The 11,306-nt window shown below is 42.7% G+C and overlaps 2 protein-coding genes across 5 annotated transcripts in view; one reads left to right on the top strand and one right to left on the bottom strand.

The window, feature by feature from the left end:
* LOC148065682 (G protein-activated inward rectifier potassium channel 2-like) overlaps positions 1 to 243 on the top strand; it is a 20,536-nt gene extending 20,293 nt beyond the window's left edge. The window contains exon 3 of the mRNA XM_087807996.1: positions 1 to 243. This exon is cut by the window's left edge and continues 892 nt beyond it. The gene's annotated coding sequence lies outside the window, so the exon portion shown is untranslated.
* rabgef1 (RAB guanine nucleotide exchange factor (GEF) 1) overlaps positions 1 to 11,282 on the bottom strand; it is an 11,537-nt gene extending 255 nt beyond the window's left edge. Inside the window, exons 1-9 of one of the 4 annotated variants that reach the window (XM_087807991.1) lie at positions 11,188 to 11,282; positions 6,518 to 6,704; positions 6,272 to 6,453; positions 5,721 to 5,890; positions 5,444 to 5,528; positions 5,239 to 5,371; positions 4,264 to 4,355; positions 3,925 to 4,181; positions 1 to 1,295 (exon numbers count right to left, since the gene is read on the bottom strand). The exon at positions 1 to 1,295 is cut by the window's left edge and continues 255 nt beyond it. In XM_087807991.1, the coding sequence (XP_087664117.1) occupies positions 894 to 1,295; positions 3,925 to 4,181; positions 4,264 to 4,355; positions 5,239 to 5,371; positions 5,444 to 5,528; positions 5,721 to 5,890; positions 6,272 to 6,453; positions 6,518 to 6,696 (1,500 nt within the window). In that variant the 5' untranslated portion in view covers positions 6,697 to 6,704; positions 11,188 to 11,282 and the 3' untranslated portion in view covers positions 1 to 893. The remainder of the gene's footprint in view (positions 1,296 to 3,924; positions 4,182 to 4,263; positions 4,356 to 5,238; positions 5,372 to 5,443; positions 5,529 to 5,720; positions 5,891 to 6,271; positions 6,454 to 6,517; positions 6,705 to 11,187) is intronic. The other 3 variants (XM_087807994.1, XM_087807993.1, XM_087807995.1) reach the window with 3 other exon arrangements.
* Between the last annotated feature and the right edge of the window lie 24 nt (positions 11,283 to 11,306).

Raw genomic sequence — 11,306 nt, 5'->3', positions numbered from 1 at the left:
CACACACACACAGACACGCACAACTAGTCCAACCAATGAGCAGCGCTTCCTGACATCACGTGTTTGTTTTGAGTGACAGTTGAAAACTCTGAAGCCATCATGACTCGCTCAGTCTCTTCATCTCTGGCCCTTTAAAAACTGCATTTCGTCACTTTTTGCCCAGTGGAGGCCTCTAGTGGAGACCGTAGGAAACAACAGCAGGTGTCGCGCGAGAGTTTAAGATAAATAAACAATAAACAATGATACATGTCACGTGTTTTCTTTTATCTTTACAATGTTTCTTTGAACGTGAAGTCGTTTGTTTTAAAACATGTTGTAACATGTTTAAAAAAAACTAGTTATAGTCCGTTTTGTTGTTGTGTTTAAAGGTGTGTAGTGTTTTTAAAAGAGTAAACAAAGACAACAAAATATATATGTTTAACTTTATAACACGTTAAGAATCGAAAACAAACTGAGGTGAATTATTTCTTTACACATTTACAACAAAAAACGTTTCTTTTTTGTCTTTTTTTCTGACGGTTGTGTTTGTAGTGAGTCGAGTAGAAGTGGAAGCAGGTCCTGGACCACAATAAAACACACACACGCACACACACACACACACAGGCACACACACACACAGGCACAGACACACACACACACACACACACACACATCATCAGTCGAGATTCATCCCTGGTTGCCGTGACAACACACACTTACATTGAGAAATGTCGCCCACGTTGAGAAAATTAAAATCTTCATCCCATCCTAACCCCGGCGCCATCTTGTCGAGCGTCTTCATCCGTCAGTGACTCTTCACGGCGAGGACGGATCACATGACCTTCCAGCAGCTTCAGACGTCGGACCAGGATCTGAGCCGAGTCCAGAGTCTCTCCTGGTCTAGAGTGTGGTGGTCATCCGAACACCTGCGGCGTGAGCGGCGCCGGCAGGTTGTCGTTGTCCACGTCGGCGTCGGCGTCGATGGCGGGGCGGGGCTTGACCTCCAGGGGGAACCGGTCCAGGACCGTCTGGACCTCCTGCTCCACGGCGGCGGGCCAGGCCAGCAGGTCCTGCTGCAGACCCTGAGCCGCCGCCATCAGACGCTCCTGCCGCTCGCTCAGCTCCGTCAGCAGCTCCAGGTTCTGGTTCATCTGGACCAGGACCGGGTTCAGGGGCGCGGCGGGTCCGGTCCAGTCCTCGTCGGAGGAGGTCTGCGCTCGCGGCGACCCCTGACCCGACATGTAGCGCTCGAACTCCTCGGGCGACAGGTTGAGACTCTGAGCGTCCAACTTCTCGATGAACGCGGCAGCACAACACTGAGGAGACAACAGTCATGTTTGTTCATGTTTGTGTAACTAATACACTTCAGCCTCTAGAGGGCAGCAGTCGTTACGTCCTCCACAGCTAAAGGAAGAATGATGACTGAGGACGAGAGGATACAGTGAGTCCAGCAGCTTTTAAAGCTGATGTTTGGACATATTTTGGTTTGAAAACAAATGAAAGCAGTTACGACTGAGGACGAGAGGATACAGTGAGTCCAGCAACTTTTAAAGCTGATGTTTGGACATATTTTGGTTTGAAAACAAATGAAAGCAGTTACGACTGAGGACGAGAGGATACAGTGAGTCCAGCAGCTTTTAAAGCTGATGTTTGGACATATTTTGGTTTGAAAACAAATGAAAGTGGTTACGACTGAGGACGAGAGGATACAGTGAGTCCAGCAGCTTTTAAAGCTGATGTTTGGACATATTTTGGTTTGAAAACAAATGAAAGCAGTTACGACTGAGGACGAGAGGATACAGTGAGTCCAGCAGCTTTTAAAGCTGATGTTTGGACATATTTTAGTTTAAAAAAAAAAAAGGAAAGCAGTTACGACTGAGGACGAGAGGATACAGTGAGTCCAGCAACTTTTAAAGCTGATGTTTGGACATATTTTGGTTTGAAAACAAATGAAAGCAGTTACGACTGAGGACGAGAGGATACAGTGAGTCCAGCAGCTTTTAAAGCTGATGTTTGGACATATTTTGGTTTGAAAACAAATGAAAGTGGTTACGACTGAGGACGAGAGGATACAGTGAGTCCAGCAGCTTTTAAAGCTGATGTTTGGACATATTTTGGTTTGAAAACAAATGAAAGTGGTTACGACTGAGGACGAGAGGATACAGTGAGTCCAGCAGCTTTTAAAGCTGATGTTTGGACATATTTTGGTTTGAAAACAAATGAAAGCAGTAACGACTGAGGACAAGAGGATACATTGAGTCCAGCAGCTTTTAAAGCTGATGTTTGGACATATTTTGGTTTGAAAACAAATGAAAGCAGTTACGACTGAGGACGAGAGGATACAGTGAGTCCAGCAGCTTTTAAAGCTGATGTTTGGACATATTTTGGTTTGAAAACAAATGAAAGCAGTTACGACTGAGGACGAGAGGATACAGTGAGTGAAGCAGCTTTTAAAGCTGATGTTTGGACATATTTTGGTTTGAAAACAAATGAAAGCAGTTACGACTGAGGACGAGAGGATACAGTGAGTGAAGCAGCTTTTAAAGCTGATGTTTGGACATATTTTGGTTTGAAAACAAATGAAAGCAGTAACGACTGAGGACGAGAGGATACAGTGAGTGAAGCAGCTTTTAAAGCTGATGTTTGGACATATTTTGGTTTGAAAACAAATGAAAGCAGTAACGACTGAGGACGAGAGGATACAGTGAGTGAAGCAGCTTTTAAAGCTGATGTTTGGACATATTTTGGTTTGAAAACAAATGAAAGCAGTTACGACTGAGGACGAGAGGATACAGTGAGTCCAGCAGCTTTTAAAGCTGATGTTTGGACATATTTTGGTTTGAAAACAAATGAAAGTGGTTACGACTGAGGACGAGAGGATACAGTGAGTCCAGCAGCTTTTAAAGCTGATGTTTGGACATATTTTGGTTTGAAAACAAATGAAAGCAGTTACGACTGAGGACGAGAGGATACAGTGAGTGAAGCAGCTTTTAAAGCTGATGTTTGGACATATTTTGGTTTGAAAACAAATGAAAGTGGTTACGACTGAGGACGAGAGGATACAGTGAGTCCAGCAGCTTTTAAAGCTGATGTTTGGACATATTTTGGTTTGAAAACAAATGAAAGCAGTAACGACTGAGGACAAGAGGATACATTGAGTCCAGCAGCTTTTAAAGCTGATGTTTGGACATATTTTGGTTTGAAAACAAATGAAAGCAGTTACGACTGAGGACGAGAGGATACAGTGAGTCCAGCAGCTTTTAAAGCTGATGTTTGGACATATTTTGGTTTGAAAACAAATGAAAGCAGTAACGACTGAGGACGAGAGGATACAGTGAGTGAAGCAGCTTTTAAAGCTGATGTTTGGACATATTTTGGTTTGAAAACAAATGAAAGCAGTAACGACTGAGGACGAGAGGATACAGTGAGTGAAGCAGCTTTTAAAGCTGATGTTTGGACATATTTTGGTTTGAAAACAAATGAAAGCAGTTACGACTGAGGACGAGAGGATACAGTGAGTCCAGCAGCTTTTAAAGCTGATGTTTGGACATATTTTGGTTTGAAAACAAATGAAAGCAGTTACGACTGAGGACGAGAGGATACAGTGAGTGAAGCAGCTTTTAAAGCTGATGTTTGGACATATTTTGGTTTGAAAACAAATGAAAGCAGTAACGACTGAGGACGAGAGGATACAGTGAGTCCAGCAACTTTTAAAGCTGATGTTTGGACATATTTTGGTTTGAAAACAAATGAAAGCGGTTACGACTGAGGACGAGAGGATACAGTGAGTCCAGCAGCTTCTGAAGCTGATGTTTGGACATATTTTGGTTTGAAACTTTACCATCTTTGAGGTTTATGATCAACATTCGAATCTTTGTTATTATCAGACAATATATGGTTTGATTGACAGGTGCCATCTACATCAACCTTCTGCTCCACACGCACCAGGTTGGTGAAGAAGTATCCGTCCTCGCCCGTCATCAGCCGGCTGGGGATGCAGAAGCGCGTGATGTACTGGATGTTGGACTGCAGGCGCGGCGGGTTGGCCTTCAGCACGATGTAGATCAGCGCCGGCAGGAAGTCGTCGGCGGACGCCGGCTCGTTCTTGGTGATCCTGATGGCGCTGAAGATGTGTTTGCTGCAGCGGGTCACGCACGACAGCTTGTCCCGAGGAACCCTCTTGGAGTCCATCTCGATGATGTCTGCGGATCCAGAGGAACTTTGAACATCTCCCTCCACCTCAGGATGTTACAACATATTCACTTGTTTATTCAACATCTTCACCTGTGATGGCCTTGACCACGTTCTCCGACACCTCCGGGATCTCTTCATCCATGGACACACACAACATCTGGATGGTGACCCAGTGTAAGGCCCTGCAGCGCACACACACACGCACACACACACACACACATTAATGTCAGTACAAACGTTGTGTCACCGCACACACACACACACACACACACACACACACACACACACATTAATGTCAGTACAAAAGTTGTGTCACCGCACACACACACCCACACACCCACACACCCACACACATTAATGTCAGTACAAACGTTGTGTCACCACACACACACACACACACACACTAATGTCAGTACAAACGTTGTGTCACCACACACATAGACACACACACACTAATGTCAGTACAAACGTTGTGTCACCACAGACACACACACACACAAACACACACTAATGTCAGTACAAACGTTGTGTCACCACACACATAGACACACACACACACGTACAGACACGCGCGCACACACACACACACACACACACACACACACACACACACACACACACACACACACACACACACACACACACACACACACACACACACACACACACACACACACACACACACACACACACACACACACAGACACACATTAATGTCAGTACAAACGTTGTGTCACCACACACACACACACACACACACACACCCACTAATGTCAGTACAAACGTTGTGTCACCACACACACACACACACACACACACACACATTAATGTCAGTACAAACGTTGTGTCACCACACACACACACACACACACTAATGTCAGTACAAACGTTGTGTCACCACACACATAGACACACACACGCACGCACGCACGCACGCACACACGCACACACACACGTACACACACGTACACACACGTACACACACCCCCACGCACACTCACACTCACACTCACACACACACTCACACACACACACACACACACACACACACACACACACACACACCTGATTCTGTTCTGTGTGGTCAGATCCTTCTTCTCGTCGTCGGTGGTCTCAGGACAGAAGACACTCTTGTACAGACGAGTCATGATGTATTTCTCCACCTGATCCATCACCTGCTCCACCGACTCGGAGGAACCTGGAGGTCAAGAGGTCAAGAGAGGTTTGGACATGAACCCTCCCATGATGCACCTGTCGTGAACCCTCTCACCTTTGAAGTGACCTAGCAGGCGGTCGGCCATGCCCTGGTAGAAGTCCTGCACACACTCGGAGAGCTCGTCCACGTTGATGTCCTGCTGAAGAAGAGGAAGAAGAAGAAGAAGAAGAGGAAGGAGAGAAAGAAGGAGAAGAAGAAGAAGAAGAGGAAGGAGAGAAAGAAGGAGGAGAAGAAGAAGAAGAAGAAGAAGAAGAAAAGAAGAAGAAGAAAAGAAGAAGAAGAAGAAGAGTGTGAGTCCTCAGCTGTCATCCATATCTCCTGGATCTTCCACCTTCTTGCTGCACATGTTCATCAGGAAGACTCGACATTGCTTCTGGATTTCTTTGCCAGGTTTCTGCAGGTTCTTCAGGAAGAACTCGAAGTCCTTGGACACCTGGTCACTGTCGAAGCTGGCGTGACGGCTCACGGACGGACTGGGAGTCTTGTTCTCCGGAGACTCTGCTGCGAGGAGAAGAAACATCTCGTGATGGACGCCTGTCGTCAAACATCTCACAGTCAATGATGTCGTTGATGTTTAAACAAACACGATATAAAGGACAGCATCACATGATCGACTGTGAGTCACGTGATTGGCTGACAGTTCTAGATCCAGCAGCTCTGAGCTCTGTTGGTTTGGTCTGATGACTCTATTATAACAACATGTATATTCAATTAAAAACACTAGAAATATAAAAATACTGAATTTAGAACATTTAATTTTGAATTAATGGAATTAGAACATCTATGTGTCGGAAAATATACGTTTTTAAAATATTACAATTGATTAAATATATTATAATTAAATCCTTAAACACTAGAACATCCCATAATAAGATCCTGCACCTTTCTTGGGGGTCGTCCGTGACGAGGTGCTGAAGAACTTCTTCACGGTGGTCACCTTACGCGTCTTCTCGTTGGTCTTCTTCTCCTCGAACTTGGAGAACTGTCCGAGGGCGTGGAGCTGCTGAGGCGCCGCCGCCACTCCTTGGCTGCTGGCGTACGCCGCCTCCTCCTCGCGCTGCAGCCTGCGGGACACACAGAGGTTGACCTTTGACCTTTGACCTTCACCTGGGCGGCCCGGGGACCTACTTCTCCGCCAGGGCCCAGTCGTCCTGGATCTGCTTCTGCCGGACCCGCTGGTACTCCTCCCTCCAGCACTTGGAGCACAGGCCCTGCCAGGCTGTGTTGCCGTAGTAACCGCATCCTTTTTTACACAGAAGGTCAGACTGGTCTACGTGGATCCCTCGTCTCTCCGTCCTCTGACTCATGATGGCATCTGAGGGGACACACACAATCTATGATAACACACACACAATCTATGATAACACACACACAATCTATGATAACACACACACAAACTATGATAACACACACACAATCTATGATAACACACACACACAATCTATGATAACACACACACAATCTATGATAACACACACACAATCTATGATAACACACACACAATCTATGATAACACACACACAATCTATGATAACACAATCTATGATAACACACACACAATCTATGATAACACACACACAATCTATGATAACACAATTTATGATAACACACACACAATCTATGATAACACAATCTATGACAACACACACACAATCTATGATAACACAATCTATGATAACACACACACAATCTATGATAACACACACACAATCTATGATAACACACACACAATCTATGATAACACACACACAATCTATGATAACACACACACAATCTATGATAACACACACACAATCTATGATAACACAATCTATGATAACACACACACAATCTATGATAACACACACACAATCTATGATAACACACACACAATCTATGATAACACACACACAATCTATGATAACACACACACAATCTATGATAACACAATCTATGATAACACACACACAATCTATGATAACACACACACAATCTATGATAACACAATCTATGATAACACACACACAATCTATGATAACACAATCTATGATAACACACACACAATCTATGATAACACAATCTATGATAACACACACACAATCTATGATAACACAATCTATGACAACACACACACAATCTATGATAACACAATATATGATAACACACACACAATCTATGATAACACAATCTATGACAACACACACACAATCTATGACAACACAAACACAATCTATGACAACACAAACACAAGAATGACAACACAAACACAATCTATGATAACACAAACACAATCTATGACAACACACACAATCTATGATAACACAAACACAAGAATGACAACACAAACACAATCTATGATAACACAAACACAATCTATGACAACACAAACACAATCTATGACAACACACACACAATCTATGATAACACACACACAATCTATGATAACACAATCTATGACAACACACACACAATCTATGATAACACAATCTATGATAACACACACACAATCTATGATAACACAATCTATGACAACACACACACAATCTATGACAACACAAACACAATCTATGACAACACAAACACAAGAATGACAACACAAACACAATCTATGATAACACAAACACAATCTATGACAACACACACAATCTATGATAACACAAACACAAGAATGACAACACAAACACAATCTATGAAAACACAAACACAATCTATGACAACACAAACACAATCTATGGCAACACACACACAATCTATGATAACACAAACACAATCTATGACAACACACACACAATCTATGACAACATAAGAATGACAACACAAACACAATCTATGACACCACAAACACAATCTATGATAACACACACACACAATCTATGATATCACAAACACAATCTATGACAACACAAACACAATCTATGACAACACAAACACAATCTATGAAAACACAAACACAATCTATGACAACATAAGAATGACAACACAAACACAATCTATGACACCACAAACACAATCTATGAAAACACAAACACAACCCATGACAACACAAACACAATCTATGAAAACACAAACACAACCTATGAAAACACAAACACAACCTATGACAACACAACTATGACAAAACAAACACAATATATGACAACACAAACACAATCTGAGACAACACAACTATGAAAACACAAACACAATCTATGACAATACAAACACAATCTATGACAACACAAATACAACTATGAAAACACAAACACAATCTATGACAACACAACTATGACGACACAAACACAATCTGAGACAACACAAACACAATCTATGACAACACAAACACAATATATGACAACACAACTGTTCTGTGACAACACAACTGTTCTATGATAGCACAACACAAATGTTCTATGAAAACACAAACAAAATCTATGGCAACACAACACAATTGTTCTGTGACAACACAACCATTCTATGACAGCACAACTGTTCCATGACAACACACCCGTTCTATGACAACACAACTGTTCTATGATGGAACAACACAATGGTTCTATAACAACACAACTGTTATGTGACAATACAACCATTCTATGACAACACAACCGTCGTATGACAACACAACTAATCTATGATGGCACAACACAACACAACAGTTCTGTGACAACACAACACAACTGTTCTGTGACAACACAACCATTCTATGACAACACAACCGTCGTATGACAACACAACTAATCTATGATGGCACAACACAACACAACAGTTCTGTGACAACACAACCAATCTGTGAGAACACAACACATTTTATGTGACAACACAACACAACTGTTCTGTGACTACACAACCCTATGAATGGATGAAGTCTCTGACACTGATTGATCGATCAGTTATAATCGATCGACTCATGAAGCTGCTCTAGTGAGTTCAGTCCTGAGCATGTGACTGTGATCAGTCTGACATGTCATGGGAGAGAAGTTGTGTTGTTACAGAACAGTTGTGTAGTGTTGTCACAGGGCAGTTGTGTAGTGTTGTCAGCGAGCAGTTGTGTTGTCACAGAACAGTTGTGTTTTGAGCGAGCAGTTGTGTTGTGTTGTCAGCGAGTAGTTGTGTTGTCACAGAACAGTTGTGTTGTGTTGTCAGCGAGCAGTTGTGTTGTCACAGAACAGTTGTGTTGTCACAGATCAGTTGTTTTGTGAGCGAGCAGTTGTGTTGTGTTGTCACAGATCAGTTGTGTTGTCACAGAACAGTTGTGTTGTCAGCGAGCAGTTGTGTTGTCACAGAACAGTTGTGTTGTCACGAGCAGTTGTGTTGTGTTGTCACAGAACAGTTGTGTTGTGTTGTCACAGAACAGTTGTGTTGTCAGCGAGCAGTTGTGTTGTCACAGAACAGTTGTGTTGTGAGCGAACAGTTGTGTTGTGTTGTCACAGATCAGTTGTGTTGTGAGCGAGCAGTTGTGTTGTCACAGAACAGTTGTGTTGTGTTGTGAGCGAGCAGTTGTGTTGTCACAGAACAGTTGTGTAGTGTTGTCACAGGGCAGTTGTGTAGTGTTGTCAGCGAGCAGTTGTGTGGTCACAGAACAGTTGTGTTTTGAGCGAGCAGTTGTGTTGTGTTGTCAGCGAGTAGTTGTGTTGTCACAGAACAGTTGTGTTGTGTTGTCAGCGAGCAGTTGTGTTGTCACAGAACAGTTGTGTTGTCACAGATCAGTTGTTTTGTGAGCGAGCAGTTGTGTTGTGTTGTCACAGATCAGTTGTGTTGTCACAGAACAGTTGTGTTGTGTTGTCAGCGAGCAGTTGTGTTGTCACGAGCAGTTGTGTTGTGTTGTCACAGAACAGTTGTGTTGTGTTGTCACAGAACAGTTGTGTTGTCAGCGAGCAGTTGTGTTGTCACAGAACATTGTGTTGTGAGCGAACAGTTGTGTTGTGTTGTGTTGTCACAGATCAGTTGTGTTGTGAGCGAGCAGTTGTGTTGTCACAGAACAGTTGTGTTGTGAGCGAGCAGTTGTGTTGTCACAGAACAGTTGTGTTTTCACAAGCAGTTGTGTTGTGTTGTCACAGAACAGTTGTGTTGTCAGCGAGCAGTTGTGTTGTCGTCACAGAACAGTTGTGTTGTCAGCGAGCGATTGTGTTGTGTTGTCAGCGAGCAGTTGTTTTGTGTTGTCAGAGAACAGTTGTGTTGTGTTTGCAGCACAACTTTCCCACACGAGTCCAGGTTGTTAAGCGACCTTTAGATCTTCTGCAGGTAAACAAGAACATCTTAACTTTGAATCGACGAGTCTTATCAGTTGAGATTGTTTTTCAAACCCTTTGATGCTTTAAATGTCATGAACTGCAAAAGCATTTTGTATTATTTTATGTTAAAACTCACTTTTTCAACATGAAAATACATTTATCTTGACTCAACGTGAAGTTCCACCTCTTTAGATATCATTTAGCACAAAAAAACAAATACTTTATTTACTTTCTGGCCAAACAGATGTTAGTCAAACTAAATATCTTCACATTCTAGAATCTTTAAATAGACGTTTGTGTGTTTTGTGTGTTTGTTGTCGAGGAGTAGAAACGTTATGAGTTATTGGAAGGAATTCTGCAGCAATATTAGCAAAAACAGAGCAAACACGCCGCTTGGAATGAATGCAAACAACAAAAAAAAAACATTGAATAAGATACTTTGTTTTGTTTGTAAATAATGATTTTTACTTGTTTAGCGCCTGAGACGTGATCCTGCAGCGCTTTTGTTGCGGCTAATATTCAGAGCTAAGTTAGCATAGCACGGATATGTCTACAATCTAGAGCTATTTTCGGTTTCTTTCGCACATAAATACGCGATCTGGTACATACCGATGATGCCCTGGCTAGCTGGGACGACGACGCTCCTCTCCTGCAGGTGTGAAGCGAACACGAACCGCGGACTCAGACGTTGACGTAGGTTTGCTAACCGGAAGTGCGTCACTATGATG

The sequence above is a fragment of the Callionymus lyra genome, chromosome 14, assembly GCF_982586985.1.
Source record: "Callionymus lyra chromosome 14, fCalLyr1.hap1.1, whole genome shotgun sequence".
Classification (NCBI taxonomy): Eukaryota; Metazoa; Chordata; class Actinopteri; order Syngnathiformes; family Callionymidae; genus Callionymus; species Callionymus lyra.
Note: the sequence above shows the minus strand (reverse complement) of the source record. Positions and strands in the feature narration are given on the sequence as shown.